Source organism: Vanessa cardui, chromosome 21 (genome assembly GCF_905220365.1).
Source record: "Vanessa cardui chromosome 21, ilVanCard2.1, whole genome shotgun sequence".
Classification (NCBI taxonomy): domain Eukaryota; kingdom Metazoa; phylum Arthropoda; class Insecta; order Lepidoptera; family Nymphalidae; genus Vanessa; species Vanessa cardui.
Window position 1 is genome coordinate 6,984,081 of NC_061143.1, and position 20,311 is coordinate 7,004,391.

The 20,311-nt window shown below is 29.9% G+C and overlaps 1 protein-coding gene across 2 annotated transcripts in view; it reads right to left on the minus strand.

Annotated features, from left to right (window-relative positions):
• LOC124538833 (ecdysone 20-monooxygenase) overlaps positions 1-20,311 on the minus strand; it is a 33,640-nt gene that overhangs the window by 4,729 nt on the left and 8,600 nt on the right. For both annotated transcript variants that reach the window (XM_047116056.1, XM_047116057.1), the window contains exons 2-4: positions 7,712-7,925; positions 6,683-6,881; positions 3,837-4,027 (exon numbers count right to left, since the gene is read on the minus strand). In XM_047116056.1, coding sequence (XP_046972012.1) covers positions 3,837-4,027; positions 6,683-6,881; positions 7,712-7,925 — 604 coding nt within the window. The remainder of the gene's footprint in view (positions 1-3,836; positions 4,028-6,682; positions 6,882-7,711; positions 7,926-20,311) is intronic.

Here is a 20,311-nt window from a genome sequence, read left to right on the forward strand (position 1 = left end):
TTATAAGTAAACTGTATAGTTACAAATTCGATTTGAAAATTATGACATTTATGCCATCTTTAATGGGTTTATTGGCATCTGCATTTAGGATATTAAGTATAAGTATATGTCAAATAATTGTAATAAAATTTATTTTTGAGTATTAATAAAAGTGAATTGTACTTAGTTAAGCCTACGAATATGCAAAAATTATTAATGTTTTCTCAGTAAGAACCAACCATCCCTGGCATAGATTAGGTACGTAAAGTTCATAAATTCATTCAATTTACATTGAACATCACCTTTACGTATTTTAATTATGAATAACTTGAATATACTCCGTATATGTAATATCTACATCATCTATCTTGTTGAAATATATATTTATAAAGTACCCAACACATATGTACACAGAATTGGCCTGACCACGAGAACCGCGTTCAACGATAAGGCGTCCCAGTTATGTGATATGTCATGTAGCATGATGTGTGTCTAATGTTGCATTCTACACTATTACTATCCTGACCTATATTGCATTTCTTATCTACAACCGAACGTCATATTTCATTGAGAATTTATATTCAGACAATACTGATAGAACTGTCGCTTGATTAAAAATCAGATGCCGAGTCCGCTTACAATTACATTAAAACATAGAAATTAAATATTTCGCCATCGAATGTATATGATAGCATAATATATATGATAATTTATATCTATTTTCATACGGAAACCTTGGCTGGTCGAATTGGAAAATAAAAATTGTATCTAATTGAGCTTTTTATGTTTTATATTGCGTAGTAAAAATATTTGAGGTTAATAAATTATCCCTAATAAACCATACATATGGATATATTATTTAAAATTCGATGTATCGAATACACGAGTTACGGATTACGTTGAGTATATCTATATTTATTTAATCGAAAATATATTACGTCAGTACCCGTTTCCTAAGGTTCGATGATGCAATCAAACCTACTCAAATTAATTTGCAAAGAAAAAATACGACGCATTAAGATTCGAAAATCTTATGGAAGAGTTTTGTTATATCAACGTTTTTAAATCGTGACTAAAAACTTAAACTTCTTTTTGAACATACTTTTAATAAAAAACATTAAAAGCGCTTTTATATATGTATATAGATTTGTAGAGATTGTGTTTTATATTGTGTTTGTAAACGTCCCATAATTATACATACATACACAAAAACATCAACGTACCTATAGTCTAAAAACAATATGCTCTTGAAACATCGTGGGAAAACCAATATAAAGCAGAACATACGGAAATGGTTCATGAATACATTTATTTCTATGAATATTAAAGCCTATTTAAAATATACTTTATGCTACAATTAAACTAACAAGCTTCCGTTACATATTCGCTCTATATATTATTTTATTTATCGCTGATGATTCTATTATTACTTCTGTTTATGCATATAGCCTTAAATATCATAGAAAAGGGGAATTAAAAAAGAAAAAGAAAGATTTAACGTCAGGTTAAGTTATTCTGTTATTCAGGTAATCTCCTCTATTTTCTCCTCATATAATTAAAGCCTCTATGGCTTAAAATTTAAAATACGATTTCATCTAATACAAAAATGTCCAGATTTTCTGACAGGCAGCTTGTATTAGAAATTCGTCAGTGATACCTTTGCCTTGGAAAGGACGATGAATAGAGTGTGTATCTGTGACACAAACAATAATAAAAAATGGTGCACCGTTATTTCGATTAATCATATGTAGTTAAGAAGTCGAATTCATTATAACTTCTTTCATACAACGCAATATATAAATTTATTTTCTCATTTATTACATAATTATAATGACAATGTAAATTGTTTGTATAATATTAATACACAATACTTCCGATAAAAATAAAGATACGAAAATCACTGTCATGGTCATACACGAAAAGAATTAATATTTATTCATCAATTGATTCTGCGTTTTAATATTTTTTACTGTTGATCTTTATAGTTTTGTCGGAAACAAAAAAGTTTGGATCAGTCCATAGAATCATTTGAAGGAAAAAATTGACCTCGGCCTTGGTTGTTAATAATACAATCACTTTAAAATAAGAATTAAGATAAAATTTGTTACGTTAAAGCAGGAAAAAAATGCGTTAGAATTATGCTAGTATTTATTAGTTTATATTATATACACTATATGTGCCTCACTCTTTGAAATAATGTTGTAAATGAAGATGTATCTTAAATTGCTATGGTAATAAAAAAGGCAAATAAAATCGAATCTACCAAAAGGTGTAATTTACCACCGTACTCCAATGAGGTTTCATATGACAGAATTTGAGCACCAGATGTATATCTGGCGAGTATTAAAACTCAATAGTGCATAGTTTTGATTTAGACCAGATTTTAACCGTTGTGACCTTCGATTTGGATCTAAATGTTCTATCAAATAGTAGATACACTTATTCCAAAGACAAAAGTTTTTTTTTTTTTTTTTTTTAATAATTCAATATTGTCAAACACTGATGACAAATTTATTTATATCACTATAAACACTAACGAGATGACTTAAATCCTTTAATTAACTCACGTTTTTTATTAAGCTCAATCATATCAATCCATTAATTTTACGACGAGACACTTGAATAATTTACGATAAAATAAACAAGTTTGTAAGTATCTGTTTATCAAATATTTTTTTCTGAGATCCTTAATGATACATGAAATTAAACATGTGTCTACATTCCGAGAGAAATAAATGTTTTATCTGTATTTTAATTATCTATATGATTTATTTAAGCCTTTAAGCCCTAGTGTATTCGCCCCAAAGAAAGTTTACAAAAGTATAGTAAAAATAAAAAATATGATATTAATTTGGCTCAAAGCTTAGCTTGGCAACGCTTTGGATGGCAATCAGAAAAAAACAAAACAAGACATAAATGTATGGTAAACAACGTTATAAATGTCAGTTATTTTTTGTTAATCTAAGAATAACAATATTTGAATTTGGAATCAAGTTAGAGCACTTAATCAGAAAAACGTTCGTGATACTGTCACGCGAGTCCGTTATATAATTTACATTTGAAAGAAATTAACAACAAAAACAACTGTACTAAAAAACATATCGATGACCTATAATTAACCTTTGAATGGTAAAAATAAATAAAGACCTATTTTGATATACTTAGGTACATACAAACTTACCGGTTTTTAAATTTGAACCGTCAGTAGGCTATTAAGATAGTGAATGAACGACATGATACTTATCACGGGTACACAAATATCGAGCAACGACAGAATTTTTAGGATGTAAATGAACACAGTTGTTTACTTGACCGAACGTCTTATCATTGAAGATTCACTATTAGCCACATCCGGTATCGTGTGTAAAATTATGAATGAAACAGCTTTTTTGTTACATTCGATGAAGGATCACGTGCAAATGAACGAAACGCGGAATATCGAAGGCCATCATTAAATCTCTTTTTGTTATTGCCCGTATATGTGTTAATGAAGGAAAATATTTTGTAACTTGTCGACCAAGTTGCTCCAATGCGGTTAATGGGATAAACGTTTGGCAGATTTTAAATCGGACACATTCTGGTTTCCTCACGTTTTGCTTCACCACCCAGCTTAACATGAACTTTAAATGCAAATCTCTTATTGTTAAATAGTCCCAAATTACATATACTATATTTTCGGCGACGGTTCCTGTCAAATTTATTTTTTTCGTAAATCTAATTCAGAGGCCTTCCCTTATCCAGGTTCTAGGTTATCTGGATGTCAAATATCATTATTACGGGTTCAGTTGTTTAGTTGCGATAACAAACGCACATACACGATTACTTTCTGATTTAATAAAAACAAAATAGGTACTTACATTCTAATCCCATACGATTGGTAAGCTGATCGAATCCATGGACGATACCATCAGGCCGTCGACAATTCTTCAACAAGTTGAGAAAGTCGTCGCAGATGCTGTTCAACTCAGGAATGAAACCCTGAATGGTGTGCGGACTCGTCAGCTCAGAGGTCAAGTGACGCCTAAGGTGGTGCCATTTTTCTCCCTGCCTGAAAAAGTAAAAATACTAAATGTTTTTTTTTTCTAAACGTTGTATAACACTATTAAGTTTTTGATGTTGTATAATATATCTTTAAATCATAAGTATCCGGCCCTGCCTGTTATAATTGTATAGTGATTGTATTTTCAACATTATTTTTCAATATATGGACTGTGGTTAATCTAAACATCATCGCATTCAAACGGACAAGCAATTACGATAAGTTATCCTTGTATTTTAAATTATTATAATGACGAATACCAAAAGCGACCAGTCTTGCATGATATACACATTTTAAGGTTGGGGGTTGTATAGCTTACTGCAATGATTCTTGTAAACTATACCTACTGGAATTTAATTATTCAAGCAATCAAGAGTTTTAAAGAGTTTAGTCTGTTCACTACACAACAAACAAGCATTTCCTACAGAGATACCAATCCTATTTGGAGAAGCGCAGTGAAATAAGCTCGTAATCTTCTCCTCGAGACAAAAGGTCCTTTCATGATCTCAAAATAATATGCAGCAACAAATATTATGAAAAAATAAATTGAATGAAATGAGCTTGACATTATAGGGAATTAAATACCATATAATTTCGTATGACAAATAATAAATCGCATTATAATAAAGGAAGTTGGTGCTAAAAAGCTATTGACTCGATACTACGCCGCAAATACGAAGATACGTGACCGGCATCATAAAAAGCAACCGAAATATAAGAATATGTCATTTTCCTGTTTCGAATGAACGAGACCTCGCCAGGCTTTAAGTTAGGGAATTATATTTCGTTAAAAAAATAAGACCGCAGATTGATAAAAATACATTCATTGTGCCCATAAATGTAGGTTAAATGTCTTTTATATTTCAATATCCGTTACTTTTAAATGATCGAGATTTATTCAAAAATATGGAATAAGATGAAGCGCATCACAAATTATTTTAATTATAAAGGCTACACGTAAAAGGATTTTATATAAAAAACATAATAACGGATGAGCGGCTCGCAACCGCACCCACCTGATAATTTATTTCTTACTACATGTTTTTAGATAGCAGTCGGGTCTAGACAGCTTTCACCCATCGCGGAACTATCGGGATGCTAATAAGATGCATAAACATTTGCATGCACTTTTATAATATACTCGTTAAAAGAATAATTTTTTATTTTTATATGTAAAGTGACCGGGAAATGGACCAGCTGGTAAGTGCTTACTACATGTGCGTGCTACACTGACATTTGTACTGTATACAATATTAACGCACACACAACTATTGAAACTCCTTGCTCAATCTTTGCTGTTTGAAGAATTAATGGTAGAATAAATGATGAGAAACCTACCAGGGTGAGCTTGGACAAAACTACCTTGGCTATATTATAAGTATATTTAGCACTAGTAACGAAATAGTTATATTAGTTTTATCTATAAAAATAACTAAAATTCAATATAGAATGTTGTATATACATATATGATAGAGTTAACCTCCAATTCGTATGAGAAACCCAACAGACAAACATTGTTAGACTAATTGTATTAAATTGTCATGTCATATATACTCGTATTCCAATAACATATAACATTCTAAAGAATAAAGTATATTCTTTAGAAAAACAACATTAAAATATCAATTCAACGCTTTTTATCTTATTCAGATATAATGATTTGATTTGATACGAGCTTCAAATTTATTTAGTGCAAATTGGTTTCATAAAATATAATTTACAGTTGTTTAATATGCTATTTAAGTCGCATTTATATTCAATTCAAAATATCGAAACTTCAAATAAACATTATAATTAGTCGTGCAACCTATCTACCTACGATGTTGCATATTTTTAATATTCCAAACCTCATCTCACATCGGAAGCTTAAAAAATAAAAAGAATTACATCTCAAACAGGTAAGTTTCCTCAATTAAATCGTTATTAAAAATAATTAGATGTGATCAATAAATTTATTTTTCTCTTTTCTAATATGCAATAAAAATCAGAAAACGCTTAAAATGGTTGTAAAAAACACATAAATCAGATCATGTCGTTGTTGTTATGTAAATAATATAAAAGGTTAATTGTGTAACGTCCATTTAAGGAGCTAAACAGTGTGTATATGTGCACATGACAATAGCAATATATCTTAATTTTAATTAAAATTCTGCAACAAAATTGTTAGTTTATATTTGAAGACATTTACGACTTCATGTATAAATGTTATTAAGGGGGTAATTAATGAAAGACATATGTCACTTTACAAAATAAAATTTCTGGGATTTCTAAATTTTATTTTATAAAGTTAATAAATAAAAATTTTAACAAAAAGAAAAACCGATTTCAAACAAAACAATATTTTTAAACAAATAAAAATTCACTAAAAAGTAATAAAAATAATTGCATATTTAACATGCTTTTTAGAGTCCTAGGTAAAATTAAATGAAAAGTATTAGACTACTTAAAAGACGATTTACGACTATATAACGTAGTTATAGTTATTGTTATATTTGGAGCCGGTGTCAGCCAAGAAAACCCTATCGTACATCTATCCAAAAACAATACGAGAATACTTTAAGAAATATGTTTTTTTACAAATAACCTTTTATACGATAATATACTGGGTCAATCAATCATCCTCCTCCTTTTTGAAGTCGGTTGAAAAAGAAAAAAACTACTTACTCATTTACAAGTCCAGTGGAAGCGTAGCGATCCGGTCTACTTCTTCTGTATACTTGAACGATTTCAGTGGGCGGACGGTATGGCCGCTTAGCTGGTGTCCGCAGTACCGCTTCCAGCGCTGTCCTTTCAGCGATGGACACAACCATTGCACCGCCCGGCGTCGTCTCGGCGAACACGGGCCCGTAACGCCTGAACATGTCTGCGTGCAAATATCTCATTGTGACGGCGAGGGTGCAAATCAACTGAAAGACCCTCGGAATTAATAAGAACAGGAAATTTAAAAACTCTGCATAAACATTATTTTATTATTAATAGTCGATAAAAATCTAATTTCATATTTGGTGACGTCACTATTGTATATATTGTTGGAATAAACAGGCAACATCTGCGACAAGTCACACAACTTCCCTTTAAAAAAAAAAAGGCGGGAGATTCGTGTCTGACACATTGAGATGGCGAATATAATTATTACGGTGTAATGTGATTATTGATGGTTATTTGTGTTGTAGACTAAATGTTTTTCTATTGTGATAGATTGAATGTTATCTTAAATTAAAGATAATTGTTTTAGAGGTTAACCTATTTCCTACTTCTGGTTATAATACAGCAAAGAAAATGTTAGTTACAATATTGATTAAAAGTTTTCCCAGCTTTCAAAACATTTCCAACAATATTGTCGAAGAAGACTCGATAGTGTCCGAGGAAGAATTATAAATTAAAATTAAAAATAATAAAACATAATTTATAAATTATGTGGTTCATGAGTTGAACAATTATGAAACATAAATTAATGTAGTACAAATTGTTCAATTATTGATGTTACCCTTAATTACGTATAATATGTTAAATGCCAAGACCACCCGTCACGGCTCGCAAATAGAAAGTTAAAATTAATAAATTAGCGCTTCGTTTGTTAATTATCAAAAAAGGTTCTATACAAGTAAGATTTTCAAAAATTCATTTTTAAAACGTAATTTGCTTGTATGTAATTTTTATTTTGGAAAAATGATAATTAAAAATATATCTCACCTTCATATGCTTCATGAAGTTTATTCATCTTATATCGGCTCCAGAATAGCCACCTGGTTCCCAGAAGAGGCAGGGCAGCTGGCCCAGGAAGCCGAGATGGTCTCTTCCCTTCTACTGACCGCGTCAACAAAGCTGTTGCGGCCATTACAAGCGCAACTAAAGCTAGCACCAACGTTGGCACGCCTGACCAATCTACGAGAGGTGGCGGGGCACTCTGCGGAAATGAAAGAAATGCTGATCAAATAGTCTTCTCAAGACATTCGTCAAAGTTATAAATAAATATACATTCAAATAAAAAATAGCTAAGTCAATAAAATAAAAGTGAAAAAAGTAATGAATTATTAGAATATCTCTTAATATATCAACTATGTAATTTAAAGAGAGAATGATGTTAAAACATGATACAATAATTATAGTCTAGACTTCTAAACACCCTTACGCAACACGAAATCAATTATTATTAGCAGTGATCGCAAGTAAACAAATTACAGGCCATTATAAAGTAACTCACGTCGACTTTATATGTATTATTAATTGAGGTATTCAGTCGAGTTGAATAGTATCTAATTTGAACGACAGGTGAAATCAGCAGTCGTCGGTTATGAATGAACTGAACGCAAGTTCAAGAGCTTCGTTTTTTATCGCTTCATCGCATATGAACGCGTTCGGGTGTCGGGTTAACATTGTTTGCTATCGCGGTCGTCGACCCGGCAGCTAGTGGTGATATGTTGACGCAGCGATCTTGACATTGGCTTTGCGTAACTGTCGCTTACGTAACGTAACGTCGCGTTGCCGCTGCCGGCGCGGGTGCAGACGTAACGCCTCACGCTCTGCGCCAGCGCACTGCAGTCGACAATCACGCTAAAGATTGACGCCTTAGGCACCGTTTTTATTGCGATTACGGGACCCGCTCATTTAACGAATCTGTTATTCCAAACAAATTGGTGTTTAACGGGATTTCACTTTTAACGGTATTGATATGTCGATGACTCTTGAACTCGTTGTGCATAATTATACCTAAAGATTAACGTCCTTTGATTATGATTATCACAATTTTTTATTCGAAAATAAAATAAAGTCACTTTTTTTATTCGTGTCATCTGTAATTGATTATCTTTTTATGATTATTAAAGCTTGTTAATGATATAAATTTATCTTAAGGAAATAATTTTTCATCAATTCGTAGTGATATGATTAACAATATAAATTGAACAATCATACTGTAATTGTTTTTAGCGACTGTCTTCATGAACACAATCAAATCTAGATTGTAAACTTGAATATTGAAAGAATATTTTTTATCTTAATTCATTATTTCTTCATATTAAAGGTCAACCGCAACAATGTAACAATGAAACTGATTATATTAAAAAATCATTACAGAATTAAAAATCCGAGGAATTTCCATCAACCAAAAGTAATCGTTATTAAATTGTCGGGTAGAGCCTTCTCACGAATCTGCAATATTGTATATATGTTATAACATTTATTTTAGGAGGTTGACAGTATTGCCAATAAGCACTGATATTCAAAAGTATACACAATTTCTTACACCACATGTAATTACACTGACTCACTCTTCCTCCCGATTATTGTTTGGCGATAGGAAAATATTGATTTATCACTTAATATTGATGAGAAGGTGCTATCAACTAGACAGGCATTCACGAATCCACGACTTAATTAATACTACAAATTTTTTTATTTCCTCACAATTGGTACAACTACCGTTTTACTATTATTCGTATTTACTTATCGAGCAACAAAATATATGTATTGATTAAAATCGTATAAAGCAAGTTCCTACGATACCTAACTCTACGAAGCATAAATGTTTTTGTACAAAAATATATGTTATAAACATTGATATGTTTGTACTACGCACTTGATATGACGGTCCGAACACTTACTCTGTTGAACTTAATTGCAGATAGTTTACCCGATTTTCGTGGCGTGATTAGCGTGGCTTTGCCATTCATTCAATGTGGACGCATTTCGAACAGTTCTAATAATAATTACATAACCCTAAACCAAGCATGAATCTGAACTAAAATATCATTTCAGTAGTCTAGTAAGTATAATAAAAACTATATTTTTTTCAAGTGATTAAATACCAAGCTAGTAATATCGTAATACCACAATAGGAAATAAAATATTTAAAGACAACGCACGCCATCCTGCAATCTGTCAATTCTACGTGGAAGACATATTGTTTACACTACGTTGAAGGAAAAGCGTAAAGCCATGAAACATGAAGCTCTTTCGACGTTTTGGTCACGGGAAAACTATTCTCTATAAGCGATTTAGCGCTGTATATTTTAAAAGTTTGGTTAAATGGCATAATTACGAGAATCGATGTCATTTATCGCTGAAACAAACTCTAGTCCTACGTCTCACCAGTATTTAAAGAAATTGTTTACATCCATAGTAGAATATATGTCAATGACTATAAATGAAATTAATTGATTACAAAGATTTAATTTTAATTTTACATCAATCGAATGCCGGTCACAGATATTTTACTTTAATACTTTGCAGACTTCAGGCTTTCAAAGACCGACTCTTGTTATAAAGAAAGTTTGGTCTTTCGTTCTCAACATAACGGTAGAAACTTTCAAGACAACAAAAAAGGATGGGTCACTACGGGTCAAATGATAAAGAGCAATCAATTTTTGAAAGATTTTTTCCTCTCTGACCAAAATCATGGAAGAAATATTACAGGAAATTACTGCTACATTATAAATTATTAAGTTATTGAAGAAATAAAATACATTAAGATATGAAATCTCTTACAGTAAGTGTCAGAGATGGGGTTTGGATGTTGACAATTTAGGTATATCATCTAAAACCGAATCGTCTAAAATTTGTAAAAAAAAAACTAATAAAACAAACCATGTAAACATATATAATAAGAATGCTATGTTTTCTTTCCATATATTCTATATTTACTGGTAAAGCAAGAAGACAACGTATTTTGAAATAATGACATTAATTTCATGGCACGAGTAATATTTTTCTTATAGATATATGCCTATTTAATAAATTTTCAGGTCTGCATTTATTTATATTATCTGTAATCTCGTGTAAAAGTGTGTAAACTTTATGTGTTGAAGACATAGTCAACGTTGATGGCAAAAACGTAGACAACGCTGTGAGTGCTTTGGAAACAAGATCAACACTGATCGGGATGCTATTTCTGTGGAGCTGCTTAGCAATAAGTGCAAATAACCAGACAGAGTTAAAGAAAAACAAACCTTCGTTTGATCTCTACATTATGTTTTTAATCGAAATGCCATCGTCAAATCCAAAACATCTCTGTGTTCTAATAATCTTTGAATATTTCAAAATGAGTTGTTGACTCTATAAATAGGTGTTAGCACCTAACTCATTTTGAAGTAAATTAAAGAATTTTTTTTTATTACCATTTTATTTGCATAATTTTTTATGTATAGTATGAAATATCAAATGTCTAACGGTTCAGTACTTTTAAAAATGACATTGCATATAATCTTTTGATACATAAAATCAAAATTAAATGAATACCAAGTTAACCCCGACATTATAAAATATAATAAAATAATTATTTTTTAATGGAACCAATTATTCAGTCATGAAACAGTTTCTTAGCTATACGAGTCAAGGAGCCCATTTAATTAACCGTAGCTGCACCGTTGTCAAGTACATTTGACGTATTTTGGGGTACTTTAATAATTAGACAGCTTCAAACACAGCACTTCATTGTAGACCACCAAAAAATCATAAAAACTATCCTTTAATATCGAAATAAAGCAAGTAGTACACAAATAGATATTATTCTTTATAGAATTTTTTGGCATTTGGACCAAAATGCATGTAACTTACATCACAGTTTAAACAAATTCACATAAGGAGAAGATAGTACTTTCAGAGCTTCATAAATGGATACGTTTTTTTTGCTGTTATAGAAATTTAATGTAAAAGCGCTGAATTTTGATTGACAAATTTGCTTTTCCTGCAACTGATGAATCACAGTGTTTTAAATTTATTTTTAGTATTCAGGTCATCTATTTTTAGACAAGTAGAATTACTACACCAGGACATAGTTAAGCATGTTTAAATTACAAAAACTCCTATACTCATTACGTTAAATATTTTTCTCAAAAACCATTTAAAGCAGTTATTACTAATATCAAAAGTGTAAAATATTATTAATTATATACATATTCTCAAAACATTTCGTTAATTAATTTGCTTATATATTTAACGACTTTCATAAAAGTCAAATCAATAACTGTATGTTATTTTATATATACAGTCTATACTTTAATAAACAAAATACTACGATATTGTAATACTACTGAATGGCGTGATAATTTCTGGCAGTACAATAAAAATAATACATAATTCTACGGGTCACGAGTGTTGACGATAAACTTACGTTATTTTTATAATGAAACTAGCGACCCGCCCCGGCTTCGTGCGGGTGCAACACTGATACCAAATATAGAGACTTCAGAATTTGCTTATTTACGACATTAAATTAGAAACTTCTAAAATTATCAGTGTTTCTCTACTATATTGTCCATGTATACACAAAAACCTGCGTTTTGAAAGACTCAATCTATTATAAAAACCGCTTCAAAATCCGTTGCGTAATATTAAAGATCTAAGCTTACATAGGGACAGACAGCGGTAAGCGACTTTTTTTTATATTATGTAATGATGATAAATACACAAACACATTTAAACTCGTAAGGTATTTGGGATAAACCTTTCCTTTGACGATACCGGCTAAACTAGGTTTATCCATGAATCAGTTGTACTAATACCACACTTATAAGTTTATCTCAAGCGAATTAATATTTACAAGGTTAAACTAGAAATTAAACATTGAATTCCCCGCTGTGGTCAGAATTTATAATTACTATTTTTATAGTCCAAAAAAATTAAGATACTAGAATATGGAACCTTGGACTGAAACGAATCGAAATTAATGACTTTCAATTTAAAATTATGATATAATAAAAATATCCCATAAAGATTTTATAGATAAAAATATGTATAATATAATCTTATATCTACTAGTGACTATTTATAGCCTACTAGTATCCTTGAGAACAAAATTCAAACCGATAATAATGACGTCAGAATATTTGTTTGCTTTTCGAGATTTGTGCAAAGATGTCTTAAATTATTTAAGTTTACAAAATCATATCAAAAGTAAAGCTTAATTCATTCATTCATTCGGAATCTAGATTCTACCCAACCTAATGTAAATTTTCCACGTCTATTACGTCTATTTTCCACTAATTAAATAAAAAAAAACATTAATTAAACAACTATACATTCTGCCATGTTTGATGATTATGAAGGTTTCTTTTTTTAAATTGAGACTAAATTGATTAATTGACAAATTCTAAAAATAAATTGTTGTATTTTAGTATAGCAACGAATAATGTGATCAAGGTAGGAAGAATTGAAATTTTGCGGAGTCGGAAACTTTGTGTTACGACTCTGCCTTTTTAGTTCACGATTTCTTAGATGAATATGTTATGTAATTCTGTATATGTCTTTATTTAAAAATAATGGAGGAAAACTTTAATTTTCTCGTATGAACTCGAAACGAGTAGCAAGTAATCGATATTTCATTATCCTAACAAGTTGTCGAACAACCCGCTAAACCCACGTCGCGGTCGTCTGCTTATAGTACGTACAAGTATACGATATACCTGTTTAATTTTCCGTCTACAGATTTGTTGTGGGTTTGATATTTAAATCGATACGTTTGTATTTAGACTCAGATGTGAATCTAGTCGCAGATAATTCCCGGTCTATCTTCGTCTAATACGCAGTTACCCAGCGCTGTAATGTATAGGTTCTTGTTTGTGATTATTAGAACTGCCATTATGGCACTGTAATGACTGGATCTTAGAAATATGGTACATTTCTTCTCGATCATTATATAAATATTTTTGTCATGAAAACTGTTTTGTATAGATTAAGATTAGTTTTTCTTCAAGTTAACTTATTTTCTTTATAAAAAAACAAAACATTTGTTAAGAGAAAATATGATTTTCGAAGACCAGTTATAATGTAAGGGATTAATTTCAATTAGCAACTTACCAACCTGCACAGTTTACATAATTTTACGTAATTATTAACATACCTAAATATGAATTATGTTATATTTTAGATATACAAGAATGATATAACTAATCATATACCAGCGACAAACAAAAACAACAATGTTGATTGTATAATTGAAATATTTACAAAACTGATTAGTATTTATTGACCTCATTTCAATGGTACAGATTTATCGATTTTAGGTTAGACGAAAACTAATTTTATAATACACAACACATAGTGGACGTAAATAGCATTATCAAACTATTTTTGGACTGCATAGACAGATAGCCTAATAAATATGTACTTATTCTGATAAATATAAATTAAACCTTGGCTGCAATGCGTTGTAACCTAATTATTACTAAAGTTATTAATTTCGGAATATTTACCCTGTTTTTTATTTTTGTTAGGTGGAGCTCGATATTTCGACATTATCTCGTGAACAAGAAATTCGTAGATGATGTCAACAAAAATAAAAAAAACATGGTAAATATCATGAATGTAATAACTTTAATAATAAAAATAACCATGTCAATTTAAATTCTAATTATTACTTTTTGATTCAATTGTAATTCTATTCATATACACTATAGTTATTGAGTAATATTATGAAAGACTTCTCTAACAGCTTCATCTCTGTAAATCTGGAATTTATTATGAAAAAAAATCTATAGATTAGGTTTTAGATAATCACAACAAAAAAATATTATTTTGATAAGATTAAGCAATACGAAATAAAAAAGAAATTTATTGTGATATTTTAGTGCTTATAATCATGATAAAGCGTTTTAGATTGATTCCTTATAGTGATTATTTAAATCCTAATGGGTCGTTATGACAGTATTTATTACATGATTTTTTGTAGTGCTTCGACATTGAAATATCTATTTTTTAAACTATAATTCTTAGCGCAAGTACATCATGCAATCGAAGCTTTAATTGTAATTTTATTGAATTGTAATTACATCCTGTAGAACTAGTTATGTATCTCATATAAAAATTAATGATCATTTATGTTAAATTATTTGATTAATTAATTAGTAACTAACCTTCAATTCCGAACTAAATTAAATATAAGTTGAAGGACATCATTAACAAAGAAGTGGGTACAAGGCGAGCAATCAAAATGATAAGATAATAAAACCAAACAGTCCTACGTAAGGATACGAAGGGCGTCATAAGGATTCAGATAATGAACCTTATTTACATTACAATAAGTTTCATTGCGTTTAAAGTGATGCTCATATATGCACCAGTGCTTTACTGCTCTACATTTGATAAGTATTCATTAGAGGACAAATATTCCTTCAAAACGCACCAAAATATCAGAAATAAGTAATAATTAACTATCTAGTATGTAGTTTAATGTTAAATTAATATCAACAATTTTACTAGAACATATTACAGATTTCAAAGTTTATATCATTAAATTTAAATAGTTATTTCGTAGTAAAAATGATTATGTATCTTTTTCAAGGCGAGGTTTCGCATATAATAAAGTAGACTTGGGTATACAATAAGAAAGCGTTGTATTCTATTTGTACAGACTCTTAAGGAACTCGATAGAGCAGCAAATTGCGATCAATAGCACGAGCTTTCAGCAGACGTCGTGAGTCTAGACATTACCACAGTTTGAAAGCTCCAACATCCTTGTAATAAAATTCGTTGGAAACACGTTCTACACATCAGTATAACAATAGATAATGGAATTAAATCTGATACTAATTGAGTTTTGTAATAATTAATAATGGAAATATTGCCGATATATACATACTCTTTTGTTTAAGAATTAATTTAATGTATTACTTGATTTCAATCATTATAAATAATAGGACGTATTTAATTCACAAACTTTAGAAAAACTTTAAATCAAATTCCATTTAAGGTATTCTACGAAACCATTATTAATTTATTTATCTGTTTTTCATGCGCATGAAGAATTTCATAATTATTAATAATTATAATATTAAGCTGATAGGATTATTGTATTGATTTTAATATAGGTATAATTAATAATATTTCCCTTCTATCATCACCGCTAGGAATGGCTATCATACCAACGGCGATTCATTTATATAATTAAGTAATTATCGGTATTGTCAATAGCTATTATAAATAAACATAAAGTATTAATACTAAAATATAAGTTAGTCCAGGAAAGTAAATAAAATAGTATAAAAATATTAGTCAATAGATGAGGAGGAACTTTTGTTTTTCTTGGAGATATTTCGCAGATTATTACACAATGTTTTTCCGACTGGGTTATACATGTGTCATATCATCCGATACACGAAGGTTCCCTCGTGTTGTTTTCCTTCATCGCCGAATAAAATATATAATACACATATGAAAACTCGTCTTTTTTTGAATCCACGGTCTCCTATTAAAATTCAACATGTTCTCGCTAATAGGACTATCCGACTAAAAAGATTATACTTACATTTTTTTATTTTATAACTTATAAATAAAACGTTATTAAAGTTCATACTTCTTTATAAAGTTTATAAGTAAAGTATCTGACGCGGTTTCAGCCGTGTTTGACGTTACAACTCAACTCGCTCAACTACCGTGGGTCGTAGCGTGATGTTAAACAGTCTGTAACCTTCCTCAATAAATGCTATCTAACGCATTTTTTTTTCATATCAGACTCGTACATCCTGTACATCCGGTTCAGCACGCTTAAACAAACAAACAAAACCTTCGGCCTTATATAATAGTACTTATAGATAAAATGCATAAATCAAATATGATTACGAAAATACAAATACGGTTAGATAGAGTGTTTCAATATTTATAATCATACCAACCGACCTAGCCATACGTTGCTGGCTTCGTTATACGTTGAATTATACATATTTTGGGATCGTGTTTAACTAAAACTGAATATAATTTCAAATTATTAAGCGGTTTATGCTTGAAGCGCTTTAAAAAAACAGTGATATTTTTGTAGACATAGATATATTCACACGCTCTAGTAGACTAATAATTTATTCAAATGTTGACGTTAATAGTCTTAAATTAAAGTGACTGAAACTGCGAATCTCATTTACTTACTACTACTAAATGATAATGTTATATAACCTTAGCCGAAAGCCACTGTGTCTTCTGACCTTAGTCTGTGGGTCTACTGGTTGTGGTAGATTATTGAGTAAGGAAGACCAAAACAATTCCTTTTTAATTAGTTTATATAGAAATTAAAGCATTATGTTATAGAAATAAGTATTGCTTGTTTATTTTTTTGGTATCTTCGCTTTATTCGCTTAATTTAATCACATTTGTATAATTTTAGTTTATAGTTGTAGGAACACAAATAGGAATATTGTATATCATTTTAGATACAACATGTTATGTCAACGTAGTCGCTGAAGAAATAACCGTCCAGAAGCGTCCAAAGCAAACGCTGCGAAAATTATAACAGATAATACCCAAATAATTGTATGAAACATTTATTATAAGTCTGAAATGTTTTCATACACAATTTAAGTTTAATTTATTAGCCACACAGATCCAATCTTTCCGTTTCACAATCCCGATCGAAATGAATAACATATTAACTCTAAGCATTTTCAGTAATCAAAGCTACATTTTACATTAAGACTACAATACAATAGTACTATTTGAACCAAAATAAATATATTATGTGATAAAATACGCGAGGCGAACACGAATGACTTCTATTATAATTTTTGTTTACTACTTAGAATTTTCATGTGCTTAATTTGTATTTATTTTTATACTTTACTATTTATATTTTACAGTAATAAAGAAAAACAAAATGAGGAAACCTATATGTGTCTGTTGAAAATCTGCTTAATATGTTTATACATACTCTATGTATCTCCAGCATTTATTTCATTCATATATTTTCGCTTTTGTATTTCTTTCACAAAAATGAAATAAAAAAAACCAAAAAACTTTCAACTTGTGTAGTATAATAATTTCCTTCTCTTTATACGAGTGAAAACCGTAGCCCAGCTGTGGGAAATGAATAAATATGTTCATTAAACCTTTTTCTTGATATTTTGAAGAAAATGGAAATTAATTTTAACTTTGCAACAGCAAGGTTTTTATGTGATACGAAACCAATTAATTATATTTATCAATAACAATATACATGTTTTATATAATAAAGACTGCCTCTTACAAAGTCTACTTCTTTATTTATTTAGAAAACCCTTATTAGGTATATATTACAAAGAAAACAAAAACGCGTATATTTGCCCTTGCTCGAACTTTTTACTTGAAATTGCCGCTCAACGTGGCACGACCACGTGGTCTACGCCATTAAGTTTTGTTTGCATCAATTTAGGGACAAAAATAACACACGTTTAATAAAAACATGTTTGAATTTAGTTATAAATTCTATATCTTCATTTCGGTAAACATTCGGCTGCAGTTAAAAATCGTATGAAATGTTGTGTTACGACGACGTGTACACAGCTTAATAACCAATTGTCAGATGCGCTCATTGTTGTTCATTATACGCAATTACAAATAAAAAAAAATATGGCGGACGTTTAATTTAAATCTGGCAATAATTCGTGTATTTGCATAATTACAACGATAAAAGTAATCCCCTGCTATAATTTTAATTTATGCACTTACTTTCCGACTAGCGTCCCTCAAGTCACGTTCCCTCTCCCCAACTGATAGGGTTGTGAAGGTCAGATAGCAGTCACAAACGAGAATGGTGCCCTTCCAAGGTCAATGCGAACCCTACCTTGAATATTCCTGAGCAGGAAATGTACACATTACCTGTGTAAGTTCAACGAGCCGAATTCTGACAGTGTGATCACGTACGCCACGTAAAAAAAACTTTATGATGTTTGAAGTTTATGCGTAGTTAAGTTATATGAGCTAAGCTCTACCGACAGATTTACAAACAAGTTATCTGTATTGTACTCACTTGAAGATAATAAACTGATTTATTATATAAAAGCAAAAAAATTATAAGAATACAATAATTCAATGTACTTCAAAAAAAGAAAAATATTAAATTATATAAATATACACTCAATTTTAAATTTATTATATTTTTTGTTATTATAAATCAGACGTATCAAAACTCGTCGTTGATTAAAAGTGAAATAGTAGAAGATATTCAAAACGACATAAGTATTTAAAAATATACTTTACAAATGGCTTTATATTCTTATCGAAATACCTGGCTGATAGAACACATTAAATAATTATAATCCTAGTCTCAAAAAATCCTCAACCAAATCCTTCTCGATGATTTGAACTATGATACTCGTACTTAAATATAATATGATTAATTTGTGACTATTTTTTTATTTGGTAAGCATAAGGAGCTTTGGTCATTATAAGTTATACATTTATATTATTATTTGATCAGGACCGGATTTGGAGGCCTCGAGGCCCTGACCCTGGGTTACGAAGGTATGCCTCGGTTGCTCTCCCCCAAATCCAGCCATGTATTTAACTATTTGGTTGAATAAAATTAGTAATATACTACTCATTCTATAATAAGTATATCTAACCCACTTATTATATAAATGAAAAACAATTATGTAGTTTTTAATGTTCTTAATTAACTCAAAAAACGTGCGATTAAAATACTCACACAACACACATCTGTTAAATTATTATTAACAATAAGTAACAATAAATTACAAAAAAAAAAAAAAATTAAAAAATAAAAAGTATTTTTATAATTTTACATTAAAGAAGTTTTTACTGTATATTTATTAAATCAAGTTAAAAATGTTTGTCTATTTGCATAAAGTTGTCTATGACCGCGAGAGGACACGTAATGAGTTTGATTGGTTGCATGGTGTCAATGATAACAATTACATCTCATTGGACATAATAAAAGGACATGCATGTGCATACGTTACTCATTCAACTTAAATATACAATTTCAACTTTATACTGTATAATAAATTAATTAATCACCATATGTTTTACATACGAGAGATGCATTAAGATTTTTCGTTTAGACATCGGTTTATTTTTTGTGTCCGGTAATTTATTATCGACGAAATATCAGCTGCATTTATATCAATTAGTATGAATAAAAAATGTCAAATGCCACTGTAAATTGTTTATTATATTGCAAGGCTAGAATTTAATATTTATTATACCGACTAATAATAACTCTGATTCGTTCCTTGGAAGTTAAACAGAGTATAATTTGTAGAATTGCGTTAACTTATATACTAAAATCTCTAGATTCATAATTAGTTTTATTCATATTTTATGCTAATAATTATCGCAATGAAACATTAAAAATAATATATATATATTTTTACTCCAAATTATTTTAAAATATATCAAGGCGAGCAGTCGTATTCGTTTATACATACTACAACTATATGGAGTAAAGTCAAGTAAAGTCATCTCCAGAATTTAGGACGATTTATGTTCGTTTCTATCTGTCATAACACTGACTCTCACCATATAACTGAAACACAGTAAACAAGTCATTACTGCAGATTAATCGGGTCTGACCTTCTCAAATCTAACATGGGT